Here is a 14017-nt window from a genome sequence, read left to right as displayed (position 1 = left end):
GGTGACCTATTGAATTGCACGGACGGTGAAGAAAGCCCCCTGAGCTCTTAGGCCGCTTGCCGTTCGAATTCTTGATAACTTGGGAACGACATTCAAAATATTTGTCAACTTTTAAGTGTTAAAGCTTTGACATATTGTTGTAAATATTTTTAATTTCAATTTTACGATTATTGTACTTTTTGACTTATAAAAAATATATTATATTTTTGTACCATTTTTCGGTAAAATTTAGCATTTTTCGAAGCTCTGCTTTCAGCTGTCAGGCGTATCAAATTTCGAAAATTATAAATAATAAGTCAACAAATTCTTTTATTAAAAATTTAATTTTTTAAATCAATTCTCTATTTATTTCTCGTTATGGATATTTAATTTATTTTTTTGTTAACAGTAAACTGAAGGTCTTACGAGTTGTTAAAGTTGAGCATCAGTTCTAACTTTTGAAATGGAAAGCAAACGTTTAGAATGGATGTCTTGATCAATAATGAAAAAATTAAAAAATTGTGTTAGCATTGCTATATGTATATTTATAAATTTTAAACATGTTTTTTTTAGAAATTTAATTTTAACTATAGACGCAAGAACTGCAAAAATATTTTCGCGCGTGACGATTATAACTCCAATATATTTACTACTTTTAGCATATACATATACTAATGAATAGAATGAATTTTAAAAGTGCATTTTTTTAGTGTAATATAGTATATTTTATATTATTTGAAGTTTGTATTTAAATATTTATTAATTAAATAACAAATATAAACATATCGTCTAAATAATACAGCGTTGCCTTCCAGGTTTTCTAGACCATTTTAAAAAAATCTTAAATTTGAATATAAAATTGTTTTGATAAATGTTTAACTAGTTATGACAAAAAATAAAAAATATTTTTATTAATAACGATGGGGAGCAATAATAACTTATTATTAGATTAACAGTAACATAATAAATGCAATGAATAAATAATAATAATAATGAACTAAATTAAATTATAGTTTCTTTAAATTTCATTTAAAAATAAGTGTTATTAAAATTAATTGTAATCTTGAAATAAAATAAGCAGCATCATTTCTATTACATAACATTAATTGTAATAAATATTTGTAATTAATTAAATACTTCTATTTAATTTGTTTTACAAAGAAATAAAAAAATTTATTTAGTATTTAAAACTTTTAAAAATTTTAAGACAAATTATTGTAAAACTATAAAAATAAAAAACTATTGTTAAAAGAGATATCTATATTGAATTTAAATCATTTAGATTTTCTTCAAATTAAAAAATTTCGACTCTTTTCTGGATATAATAATATCAAAATACAGAAAGAAAACATGATAAATTTTTAATTTTAAAATCATACCTAAAATAGTTATGTAATTATTAGATTCCTTTTCTAGAAATGGATGTCTTATAAATATAAAAACTTTCTGTAACATGCTATGTATAAAGAAAATTGTAAACAATATTGATTTTAATCTTGTTCTTGCTTATATTTATAAAGATTACTAATGTCAACTAGAAAAATAGGATGGTGAGCAGGTTTTACAAATTTCGTCTTTTCCCTGACCAAAAAAAAATTCTGTGTTGTTTACAGACAAGATACGATTTCGACAAATCGATTGGTATATATAAAGTATAGTTTTAATTTAAATTTAAAGAATTAATGAAAGTTAAAAAATAGAAAATACAAATTTTAGCTGAAAAATTTTATATTTATTTAAATTCAAGTTTAAATATAAAATAATTGTGTTCCTTGCATTAAAACGAATCGATATAATTGTAAATAATTATAAATTATATATTATTTTTCATTAATATTTAGAAATTTCGGTTAAGATATGAATCTTTGATTTTTTAACTTCCATTAATTTATTAAATTTAACTCAAATGTATAGGTACTCAAATGTTTATACATATATTATTATATTATTTTTGTATGTTTATTTCAATGTTAATGCTTTCTCCACGAGGAAGCAAATTTTTTTACTGATCGTAAAGAAGAAGCAAAATGTTCATGTAATGAACATCTGAATTTACAACTTGTTCTTGCTTATATTTATAAAAATTACTAATGTCGACTAGAAAAATAAGGTGGCGAGCAGGTTTTACAAATATTGTCTTTTCCCTGACCAAAAAAAAATTCTGTTTCTTACGAGTAAGTATATACTAATAAAAATTGAAAATATAAAATTATAAGTAAATAAGAAATAAATAAATATACTGAAAAAAACCAATATATTTGACTACCATAAACTACCCTGCCTGATACTATAGTTCCTCAACTGATTTTAAAAAGTTGCGTGTAGTAAATGAAACTAAATAAGTAGACAAACTATAAAAAAATATCTGAAACGAACAAGAGTACTTCAACGTAAAAAAATGTGTTGGCCCTGAAAAGGGCCGATTGTGTTTGGAAGGTGTTATAAAAAATTTAAGCACGTTCTCCTCGGATACGACGAGCCAATTGGATGTCTTTTGGCATGATGGTGACTCTCTTGGCGTGAATGGCGCACAAGTTGGTGTCTTCGAAGAGACCGACGAGGTAAGCCTCGCTAGCCTCCTGGAGAGCCATCACAGCAGAGCTCTGGAAACGCAAGTCGGTCTTGAAATCTTGAGCGATCTCACGGACCAAACGTTGGAAAGGAAGCTTGCGGATGAGGAGCTCAGTGCTCTTCTGGTAACGACGGATCTCACGGAGAGCGACGGTTCCTGGCCTGTAACGATGGGGTTTTTTCACTCCACCAGTTGCAGGCGCGCTCTTTCTGGCGGCCTTGGTGGCGAGTTGTTTCCTTGGTGCCTTACCACCGGTGGATTTACGAGCGGTTTGCTTGGTACGTGCCATGACGATGCTGTAAGTTCGGAGACTAACAAAACAATGATGTACGGCGGGGAAAATGCTGTATTTATGGACTTTTGACTCCGTTGTTCAATAAGTAACAAAAGGGAGGGGAAACTAGCAACACGATTGGTAGATTGAAATTGTGGTGGGAGATGTGTGCCACACGATGTTATAAAATAATGCTCACTTCCCTGGAAAAGCATTCTCAGTTTGTTCTTCGTTCGAGTTTGACGTACGAACTTTATTATCTGCAAAAATGACTGGTCGCGGAAAGGGAGGTAAAGGTTTGGGAAAAGGAGGAGCAAAGCGGCATCGCAAAGTTTTGCGTGATAACATCCAAGGTATCACCAAGCCAGCCATCCGTCGTTTGGCTCGTCGTGGTGGAGTGAAACGTATCTCCGGATTGATCTACGAGGAAACTCGTGGTGTTCTCAAAGTGTTCCTTGAGAACGTGATCCGTGACGCCGTCACTTACACCGAGCACGCCAAGAGGAAGACCGTCACCGCCATGGATGTCGTCTATGCTTTGAAACGTCAAGGCCGCACTCTTTATGGTTTCGGCGGTTAAATATACACATCATCATCATCATTTATACACAATCGGCCCTTTTCAGGGCCACCAAATTTTCTAACTTTGGAATTATTTTTTTTAAAACATGTTTTCAAGACAAAAAAATAGTTTTGTTGATATAATTGATTTTATTAGTAAAAATTTCATTGTTTCTGAAGACATTGATTTTTTTGTGTCTACAGGGGAAAGTTTTGAATTTAGCTAGCGCTTAGCTACTAGTCAGTGTTCCAGTGAAAATTTAGTAACTTTTAATTTTCACTAGAGCAGGGTGCGGTAGTTAAAGAAAATTATGGCTATTTGGGAGAATTGGGATTGGTTAAACTTCAATACGCCATCTCGAGTTTACCTACTTCGGAAACCATTTTTCTTTTTCGTCTTTCTTTAATTACATAACACGATAGAAAAAGATGTAAAAACGAAAATTTCTTACGATGTAGGTAAATGTCACTAGACTGCCAATTCCAATGGAGAGATCTATTCTAGTTGAGTAGATTTTAACTAAGCAAAATTTAGTCTTACAGCAAGATAATATTTCTTGTAAGAGACTCCATTTTGATTGGTTAAAATCTATTCTAAAGGCGCTTGTATACCTCACCGATCCCGAGTATACTTCTGTCGTGTACCATTGGAGTAAAAGAGACAAAAGATATTTCTGTCTCTTTTACTCCAATGGTACACGACGCAAGTATACTCGAGATTGGTGAGGTATACATGCGCTTTAAATCTGCTCCATGTGACAGCATTGTTACGAGCCGAGTTACCTTTTATTACGCAACTCTAATAATGGAATATGATTGGCCGGATTCTCTTTAGTTAAATCCTTTAAGGAGGTTATAGCGGAAATAGAATTAACGTTAGTAATTTAATGAAACTTAGTCCACTATTAGATAAATGTTTGAAAATTATGTAGCTAAATTTTTCAGACCTCTAGGTTCTTGTGAAAAAAGTTATAAGCGTTTTTGTTTTTTAACAATTAACATTGTGTATTTGTGTCTTATCCTTATGGGAATTAAGTACTTTTTCATAACGTATTTACTCACCACAAAATAATTAACATTAGGAAATTGATGAAACTTTTTTTAATACAAAACAGATATTTAATGATTAAGTATCTGTTTAAAAAAGTATTAAGTAGGTAATAGGTATTATTATTAGTATTAGGTTCTTTTGGGAGCTGCAATTAATTAATTTTTAACAATATTTCACGTTTTATACGTTAATATACGTTAATGCATGCTTGATCATGCATATTAAACTCAGGGTTGCCAGAGTTTCAACGCGCCGAACCGCGGATAGACGGCACTGACGTAGCCCAAAAACCGCAGGAAGCTTCAAATATTTACAAATTTATAAAAAATTTGTAAATAATTTTTTTTTAATAACAATTTTATATATATATATATGAAAAAATAGATGTAAGACTAATTTAAAAGTTACTTTTTTTATTTCTTTTTATTATTATGCTAATAAAATTTTTATTTTTATATATTAAATAACTTTAATATACAGGTATCGCAGGTATTAAAATTTTTCAATAAAAACTGAAACAACATTTTAACATGAACAGGAACGTAAATTTAGAAAAACGTAGCACTGGGAACCGATGAACACTTTTCGAAGTGATTTTCAAACAAATCCACTACAAGGCGCCAATTGACAGTTTTCATACTTTTAATGATTTACTATTCGATTTTCTAGTATTGTTAAAAAAAATGTCCTAGTAGCCCAAAAAAGCAATTTTATAAGAAAAAATAGCCCAAATTGCTACTTGTAGCGAAACTGAAATTTAAGCCGCGAAACATTCCCAAAAAATAGCCCAAATCGCGCTTTGTAGCCCAATCTGGCAACACTGATTAAACTGCGTCAGTTCGTCGAGATATTTCGAGTTCAAGATATGACGTCAGAGGCCTGGAGGGACATCAAACAGACGAGACAATGTTATTCTTATAGGGAAGAAAATTAGTTTCCACTTTCATCAATTTTATTCATATTGTAAAGAAATAGATTTCCAAAAAGTAGGGATAAAATCGCAAAGAAAGGGAGATCTGTTATATTTTGCATCTTTTTACAATTAGATTAAATTTTTGTTATAACAATAATAGTTTTTATTATAATTTGTTATCAACAATTATTATTTGACTTAATTTACATAACCTTTTTTGAATTTTGGTTATACGACGATTTTTAAGAATAATTCACTTCTTAGATTTAATTTATTTATAATTTTCTATAATTATTGTTAATTTTAACAAATTTGTATTGGGATCTCTTGTACTGTAAGACGCTCTCTGGTGAAAATTTTTGTAACCCTCGAGAGTAGGTCGTTTTGTCTAATTTTGTCCAACTTCCACCAATCAGCGTAGGTTTTTAACGTGGTGTCGAAAAATGGTACCACTGAGTGGAGGTTAAATGATTAAGCCACGCCCCACAAGAGATCCCAATAATAATCTAACCTAACATTAAAATTATAGTTGTAATTATTTAAAATTTTAATTATTTATTGTTAAGTATCAATATAATTTAATTATTGGTAAATTGTATGAAATTTTAATTGTTTATTTTTTATAATTTTTATTATTAATTTTACTTATATTAATAATTTTAAACAATAATTAATTATAAATTTCGACAATTACTAGTTTTTATTAAAATTTAATATAAATTGTTAAAAAATAATATTTTAATTATTTATTAATAATAATAATGAAATTAATTATTGAAGTTAATTGTTATTAAAAATTTATATTATTTCTAAAATATTTTATGCATTTATTCATACTATATATGTTTGTGAATTTTAGTATAATATATATTTTCGGAACCTAGACAAATTTTATTACAAACAGAAGGAAATCTTGGCGACAGGGACTCTCGGACCTGTCGTAAAAAAAACGATAATGAAATGAAAAGGACCACTTAAGGTTAGGTACACGTTTCATTATTTGCTCAAAAAGAAAACAAGAAAAAAAACATACATTATGAGTCGGTGAATAAAAAGAAAGAACATGATTTTTTAAATAAACAAATGTTTTTTTCTTTTAAAAAGATAAGGGACGTGGAAAAATTAAATATAGAAAAAAAATAAAGTTGAAAAAATGACCAGATGTAACAATAGCTTTTTACCACGAGAAATTTAAAATACAATGGTGGAAAAAATAAATAAACTAATATTGGCTTAAAACTGTTAAAGATAAAATTAATCCTTTCGTACAAAAATTTGTTGGCCCTGAAAAGGGCCGATTGTTTTGCTGGAGAGAAGATCAAGATTTACTTTGAGCTAGTGTACTTGGTGACAGCCTTGGTGCCTTCAGAGACGGCGTGCTTGGCGAGTTCACCAGGAAGGAGAAGCCTGACAGCAGTTTGAATTTCCCGGGAGGTGATGGTGGACCTCTTGTTGTAGTGGGCCAAACGGGAAGATTCAGCAGCGATACGTTCAAAGATGTCATTGACGAAGCTGTTCATGATGCTCATGGCCTTGCTGGAGACTCCAGTGTCGGGATGAACTTGTTTCAACACCTTGTAGATGTAGATGGCATAACTTTCCTTCCTCTTGCGCTTCTTTTTCTTGTCAGTCTTCGTGATATTTTTTTGAGCCTTGCCGGCTTTTTTCACAGCTTTGCCACTTGCTTTAGGAGGCATTTTCGATTTTCAGAGAGAGAAACAGTACGTCTGAACTCAACGAGAATACAGAGTGAAATGATGAAAAAATTTGAAAATCCGTCCTTTTACGTTCTTCCCCTGAACCATCCAAGCATGTGATTGGTGCGTGCACTCAGTGTGAATACCCACCACTCATTGCACTGAGGGAGGGGGAATAGTGGTGGGGGACCCTAATGGAAGAACGTAAATAGGCGATTTTGACGAAAATTTTGTATTATTCAACCAACTATTGAGTTGTTCGTTTCGTTGCTTCTAAACTAAATCGAGAAAATGTCTGGACGTGGAAAAGGAGGCAAAGTTAAGGGAAAGTCAAAGACTCGTTCCAACCGAGCTGGACTTCAATTCCCAGTTGGTCGTATCCATCGTCTCTTGCGCAAGGGAAACTACGCTGAGAGAGTTGGTGCTGGAGCTCCAGTCTACCTCGCAGCAGTAATGGAATACTTGGCTGCTGAAGTTTTGGAATTGGCAGGAAATGCCGCTCGCGACAACAAGAAGACCAGAATCATCCCCCGTCATCTCCAACTTGCCATCAGGAATGACGAGGAATTGAACAAACTTCTATCTGGAGTCACCATCGCTCAGGGTGGTGTTCTTCCCAACATCCAGGCTGTTCTTTTGCCCAAGAAGACCGAAAAGAAAGCTTAATTTTCTACCCACATCCTCTCAAACAATCGGCCCTTTTCAGGGCCAACAAATATTTTTTACGTTTGATTATTGAATTCTTTACATTGTAAAATTATTTTGTATATTGAAATTTAATGAAAAAACAAATTTTTCACTATTTAGGAAAAAAAAGATAAATTTTTTGACGTAATGTATAACTCCTTCCTTTTTTGTTTTTTTCTTTCACACGTGTTGCCATGACAACACGTGTGTTAGAAAAGGACAGAAAAGTGTAGGCATATACGACCAAAAGTGTACACTCGTAGCCAGAAATGCCTTCATTTTTTTATTTTCAATTTTTCAAAAAAGAGTAAAAAAAAAATTGAAAATAAAATTGTTTATAAAATTATTAGAAATATATAACATTTTATCTTGAGAAATTTAAAAATTCTTTTGTTCTTTTAGTTACTTTTAAAAATTTTAATTAAGCATTAAGGGACTTGCACAATCCTTTCTTAAAAAAAAAATTGGTGCACTGAACTCGATAAATCTCGAAATAAGGAACGCGAAAAATATCGAAATGAATGAGCATTGAGAATGTGAAATCTTAATAGAAAGGCGAAACGTATATCAAGATTAGAAATGTATAGGTTGAGCTGCAGTCGCTTCTTTCATAAATGAAAAATGAAAGCTATTATTTGAATTTATCAGCTTATTTGTTTCTGAACACGTCAAAATTATTTAGATTAATTGATAGTTTTAAATCAACAGATTGAAATGAAAAATTACTCATTTCAAAATAAGTTAATATATTGCGTTTTTGTTAATTTTTTATTAAAAAGATAATATCAAAATTATCCATTTTTTTAAATATAAAAATATTAAACAATTTTTCATGAATAGAAAATATAATTACAAATTAATTGCATAAAAATTGAATTGATTATTTATAATTTATTATATAATATATATTATTCGAGTTGGAAATTATATTAGAAGGTAAATTATTATTTTCATTAATTAAAAAATTTGAAAATCAACTTAAATTCAATATTTTGAAGAATGGGAGCATGGTCGACGGAGGCGCAAGTTATGGCGCACTCACACCTTTTTGGCTGCCTGTCTGCCTGCAGGTTACCATGGCAACGCACAAGTGTGAGTGAGACAGAAAATTTGAATATTCAAATTTTTAAATTTTCTGTCGCACTCGCTCTCATGCGTTGCCATGGTAACCTGCAGGCAGCCAAAAAGGTGTGAGTGCGCCTTTAGAGTAAAAGAGAGAGAAAATATTAATTCAATTCAAATTTTCTCTCTCTCTTACTCTAACTGCTGCCTGTGCAAGCAACCGAGGTGTGTAAGTACCTTTACACTGTGGCGCATGTGCAGAATATTTTATTTCGAATGTTTGTAACGTTTGTAAATTGAAGGTTAGTTAGTTTTGCAGAATTTGTTATAAAAATAATCTCAAATGGAGATTAATTTATTAAGTAGACACTTAAAGAATTTCAAACATCAGTCTGTTTAATCTATTTCTGTAGAAAATAGATTCTATGATAAATTAGAAAATAGTCAAGAGTAAAAATATATTTTTCTATAATTGAGCAGAGAAAGTGTTTTTGTGTTTAATATTGATAATGTCGCGCCAGGATGCCGATATCGACTGTGATAAAGTATTAGATAACAAAAATATAGACTTAAATAGTTATAGAAAACTGGTAAAGTCTTATATTGATTTGGTGAGTATTATAATATATTACATTATTGAAAAAATTATCCTCCTAACCTCACTTTTGAAAAATAATTCCATTATAAAGTTTTTCACGAATTTTTCATTAAAAAATTTTTTACTTTACTTTCACAGCATCTTTATAATGCAGCTTTATTTTGGGCTGACAAGGTTTTATCCTTGAGTAACGGTAATCCAAAAGACGTCTGTATACTTGCACAATGTATGTTTTTATTAAAACAATATCATCGAGCAGCTCATCTCATTAGAAGTCGAGGTCTCGAAAAAGTTGGTATTTTTTCTAAAATTTCATCATAATTTTATTAAATGATAAAAATTAATCATTTCTTTTTGGTTAAGTTTACTTTTCAGTATATGTTACAAATTTTTAATTAATATTAAAATTTTTTTTCTCTCAATAATTTTAGAAAGACGTCATGTGCCACTATTTGACAGTTCGAAGTTTATTGGAAGCAAATGAATTTACTGAAGCTTTGTCAGTGATAAATGAATTTGAAATTTGCAACAATATGTCTCAATTAAGTGCCAGTTTTGTAGATCATTCAAATATTTTAGACACTCCAAAAAATGTGAGTTTTCAAAGTGAATAAAATTTTTTATTCTAAAATTACAAAATGAAAATAATTAAATTGTTTTTTGATCGTATAATTATTAAAATTTCTACATTTGGTGAGAAAATATTTTTAAAAAAAATTTTTTTTTTTTTAGGTTCAAAGTGCCATTCTTTACGTAAAAGGAAGAGTTTATGAAGCAATGGATAATCGAGCAATGGCGACTGATTGTTATAAACAAGCTCTTCAATGCGATGTTTATTCATATCAAGCTTTCGAAGCTCTTGTTCAAAACCAAATGTTGTCTGCCGCTGAAGGTAATTTTTTTTTTTCATTAATACTTTTTTTAGTCTTTCTTTTGTTTAATATTATTCTTTCTATTTCTTTGGATTTTTTTTTTCTATTAAAAAATTTTTGTATTTCTTTTTGTTTTAGAAAAAGAACTTTTGGAATCGTTACCTCTAAGTGAACAGTGTACAGAAGGAGAAGCAGAATTTTTACGTTTATTATATGATAGTAAACTGAAAAAATATCAAGAACCAACGGAAAGTCATACGGTGACTTCTTGTGGAGTTATGGGAGTTCTCGTCACTGATCGATTAAGAAATAATCTTGACATGCAAGTTTCAGAAGCTGAACGACTTTATTACAATTGCGATTATCAGCAGTGTTTTACTCTCACGGAAAGGTCAGTAAATAAAATTTTTTTTTAAAATTTATTTCAAAATTTTTATTAATTATTTTATTACAGTATTCTGAAGAAGGATCCTTATCACAATGGCTGCTTACCTGTTCACATTGCCTGTTTAGTTGAATTAAAAAAAACGAATGGTATGTATTTCTACTTACATTAAAATAAAATATTTTCTCAATTACAATTTGCAATTGATTTTAAAAATTATTAATGAAAATATATAAAAATTAATTTTACAGCTCTTTTTTATTTGGCTCACAAATTAGTGGATTTTTATCCAGAAATGGCACTCGCTTGGTTCGCAGTTGGTTGTTACTACTTCAGTATAGGTAAAAAAAACAAACAAATTTCAATTCATTCAATTTACGTTTACTTTTTTATTTCTTGAAGATTCACAAAAAAAAAAAAAAAAATAAACGTGAATTTAGGTAAAATAAATAGTAAAAAAATAAAAAATTACCATTCTTATGAAATAAAATTTGTAAAATATCAGACCTTGGATTGTACGACTTTTTTTTCGAAATATTTTCCAAAATAAATTTGAATAATAACATTTTCAAAAAAGTGTAAAATTTAAGATTATAAAATCGCGTTGTGAACATTTTATTTTTGATTAATAATATCACAAAAATATAAAATTTTCTTCGATAATATTATGATTAAAGAAATTATAAATTCATCGAGTTTAAATATAATATAAAAACTATATATTTTTTAATAATATGTCATCAACAATTCTCAGATGATTTTCAGTGAGTCGACTTTATGTTTTTTTTTTAAACGAAGATTTTTGAAATTCTTGAAAATTTGTCTCAGTTCAATTTTGAAATATTACCTATTTAAATAAAATTTCTTGATAAATTCATATCCATTTATTTTTATTTTATTTTATTTAAAATTTTTTTTTTTTAATTTTAAATTAAATGATAATAGAAATAAAATATTTATAAAATTTTAAAAATCAAATTCAATTGTTTATAAAAAATCTTTTAAATATGTAACTCTTTTAAAATTCTTCGATAAATTAATAATTTCCAATTAATTTTTATCAATTGTTTCAATTCAAATAATTTTTATCAAGTTCTTTTAAAATTCAATTATTTAAAAAATAACTTTGACAAAATTCTAAATTTATAAATAATTCAATTTTATTTAAAAAGGTAAATTTTTTTTGCCCGAGGACTGGAGTATATAAATATGAAAAAAGATATTCAATTTATTTATTTTTCTTTTTTTAAGGTAAAAGTGATCCGGCTAGAAGATATCTTGCGAAAGCGACAGCCCTTGATCGGTTATTTGGCCCTGCTTGGCTTGCTTATGGACATTCATTTGCTGTTGAAAACGAGCACGATCAAGCAATGGCTGCCTATTTTAAAGCATCGCAACTTATGAAAGGCTGCCATTTACCCCTTTTGTATATTGGACTTGAGTGTGGATTGACAAATAATCTTAAACTCGCTGACAAATTCTTCCAACAGGCACAAACTATTGCTCCTAATGATCCATTTGTCATCCATGAAACGGGAGTTATTTCTTATCACAATGGAGAGTTAGTAAAACAATATAATATTATTTATAAGAAAAAATTTTTTAATTTTAATTTACATTTATTTTCAATTTTTTTTTTCATTTTAAAAGAAAAATTAGTTTTTTTTTTTTTTGGTTTAAAATTTTACTAAAGAAAAAAAATAATTTTTGTGCCTAAAACAATGAAATTTTATTATAATTTCTATGAATTATGAAATAAGCTATTTATAACTTATTATTATAATTATTTATTTATTTATTTTTTTTAATGATGATAAATGATAATAAATTGCAGTTACAAGACGGCAGAACGTCAATTCAAAGAAGCAATGAAAAAAATTCAAAGTGGATTGAAAGATGTGATTTTACCAAACAAATGGGAAGCCCTTCTTAATAATTTGGGACATACTTGTAGAAAAATGAAAAAATATGACGAGGCTTTAGAATATCATCAACAGGTAAAAATTAGTTTTAATTTTTCTTTTCTTTTTATTTTATAAAAAAAAAATTCATCTATAAAAATAATTATATATAATAAAATAATATATAATTTATTAAAGAATATAATAATTTTTAACAGGCCTTGGTTTTAAATCCATTGAATCCAACGACTTATGCAGCAATTGGATTCATTCAATCGATGATGGGAAATTTACAGGACGCCGTCGATTCTTGTCACAGAGCTCTTGGTCTCAGAAGGGACGATACATTTACTACTACTTTATTAGGCTATTTAATGGAGCAATTAATTGACGAATCGCCTCCCTATTTAGGTGATTTGCTTTTTTAATTATATATTATTAATTTCAAGCATCAGAGTAACCAATTTTTTTTTTTTTTTTTTTTCTTTAAAAACAAAATTTATTTTTTAGATGCACCTCTTGAACTACCACCGTATAAATTTCCTGATACTAAATTTCCTACCGAGTCCAGTGAAAATCCATTAAATACTGTTGAGGGTCAAGATCAAAATATGGATAAATTGCGAGTGAATTTATTTTCCGCATGGGGCGAAGATTCAGCGAAAGTCGAAGAAAATTCAACGGAAAAAATTGAAAGATCCCGTGATTCTCTGGTAAATTATTCATCGAGTGATATGAGCTCAGAAGTGGAAATGTTGGATTCATCGACCGCTCATATAGAATATAGCTGAATTAATTTATTTTTCTATAATCAAAAGTTTGATTGATAAGATTTCATGTTTTTTTTTAATTATTAAATTTTTTTTTTTAAATTTACTGCCCTTTTTTAAAATTTTTTTTAAAGAAAAAATTGAAAATTAAATTTCTTTTTTGAAATATATTTCCAAATAACATTGTGCTATTATTTTTAATAAAGAATGAAAGAGCACAATTAAATTAGTTTATAACGATTAGGTATTTCGAAATTTTTTTTTTTTTAACTCCAATAAAATAGAAATTTTGGTGAAATATTTATGTATAAATTTATTGATTTAGAATGCGAAAGTTGTAAGTATATAAATTTCGAATTCTTACCATAATGTTTGAGTTGCGATAATTTATTGATCTCTGTAATTTATAATTATAAAAAATACAGTTTGTTATTATTACCAAATTTGAAATTTTCTTTTTTTATCCTCTCCATCGTTTTATCAAAAAAAAAAGAATTATTTATTTTCATTCAGTTGAAATACATTGATTATAATTATTTTTTAAAATTTATTTTAGAAATATTTTATTTAAAAAAAATATTCATTTTTTTATTAAAATAAATTTTTTTATTTTTTTTGTTTAAAAAATAAAAGTAAATAATGACTTTTTTTAAATAATTGAAATTGTTAAGGAAAGTATTGAATTGAAAAAAAAA

At 28.4% G+C, this 14017-nt stretch overlaps 4 protein-coding genes across 4 annotated transcripts; 2 read left to right on the top strand and 2 right to left on the bottom strand.

The window, feature by feature from the left end:
- Positions 1-2119: 2119 nt before the first annotated feature.
- Positions 2120-2868, bottom strand: LOC127284091 (histone H3). Its single transcript, XM_051309388.1, has one exon. It carries the CDS (start codon positions 2838-2840, stop codon positions 2430-2432), a length of 411 nt encoding a protein of 136 aa, XP_051165345.1. The 5' UTR covers positions 2841-2868; the 3' UTR covers positions 2120-2429.
- Positions 2869-6633: 3765 nt separating this feature from the next.
- Positions 6634-7103, bottom strand: LOC127284101 (histone H2B). The gene has a single exon (XM_051309398.1). The coding sequence runs from the start codon at positions 7045-7047 to the stop codon at positions 6676-6678; it is 372 nt and encodes a 123-aa protein (XP_051165355.1). The 5' UTR covers positions 7048-7103; the 3' UTR covers positions 6634-6675.
- A 190-nt stretch (positions 7104-7293) lies between these two features.
- Positions 7294-7752, top strand: LOC127284097 (histone H2A). The gene has a single exon (XM_051309394.1). The coding sequence runs from the start codon at positions 7339-7341 to the stop codon at positions 7711-7713; it is 375 nt and encodes a 124-aa protein (XP_051165351.1). The 5' UTR covers positions 7294-7338; the 3' UTR covers positions 7714-7752.
- Positions 7753-9068: 1316 nt separating this feature from the next.
- On the top strand, positions 9069-13765 carry LOC127284082 (cell division cycle protein 16 homolog). Its single transcript, XM_051309377.1, has 11 exons — positions 9069-9407; positions 9533-9685; positions 9826-9987; positions 10127-10286; positions 10405-10657; positions 10721-10800; positions 10903-10992; positions 11903-12212; positions 12486-12648; positions 12771-12963; positions 13063-13765. Exons 1-11 carry the CDS (start codon positions 9306-9308, stop codon positions 13341-13343), a joined length of 1947 nt encoding a protein of 648 aa, XP_051165334.1. The 5' UTR covers positions 9069-9305; the 3' UTR covers positions 13344-13765.
- The last annotated feature ends 252 nt before the right edge of the window (positions 13766-14017 follow it).

The sequence above is a fragment of the Leptopilina boulardi genome, unplaced genomic scaffold (genome assembly GCF_019393585.1).
Source record: "Leptopilina boulardi isolate dan_hultmark-lab unplaced genomic scaffold, ZJU_Lbou_2.1 LbouV2_318, whole genome shotgun sequence".
NCBI lineage: Eukaryota > Metazoa > Arthropoda > Insecta > Hymenoptera > Figitidae > Leptopilina > Leptopilina boulardi.
This window is presented reverse-complemented; position numbering and strand designations above follow the sequence as displayed.

What these genes read in the sequence shown, in the direction of transcription:
- LOC127284091 (XM_051309388.1), bottom strand. Translation starts at nt 2,840, where the DNA reads ATGGCACGTACCAAGCAAACCGCTCGTAAATCCACCGGTGGTAAGGCA.
- LOC127284101 (XM_051309398.1), bottom strand. Translation starts at nt 7,047, where the DNA reads ATGCCTCCTAAAGCAAGTGGCAAAGCTGTGAAAAAAGCCGGCAAGGCT.
- LOC127284097 (XM_051309394.1), top strand. Translation starts at nt 7,339, where the DNA reads ATGTCTGGACGTGGAAAAGGAGGCAAAGTTAAGGGAAAGTCAAAGACT.
- LOC127284082 (XM_051309377.1), top strand. Translation starts at nt 9,306, where the DNA reads ATGTCGCGCCAGGATGCCGATATCGACTGTGATAAAGTATTAGATAAC. An exon ending in TAAAGTCTTATATTGATTTG is followed by an intron (nt 9,408 to 9,532) that starts GTGAGTATTATA and finishes TTACTTTCACAG; the next exon opens with CATCTTTATAATGCAGCTTT. An exon ending in TTGTTACTACTTCAGTATAG is followed by an intron (nt 10,993 to 11,902) that starts GTAAAAAAAACA and finishes TCTTTTTTTAAG; the next exon opens with GTAAAAGTGATCCGGCTAGA.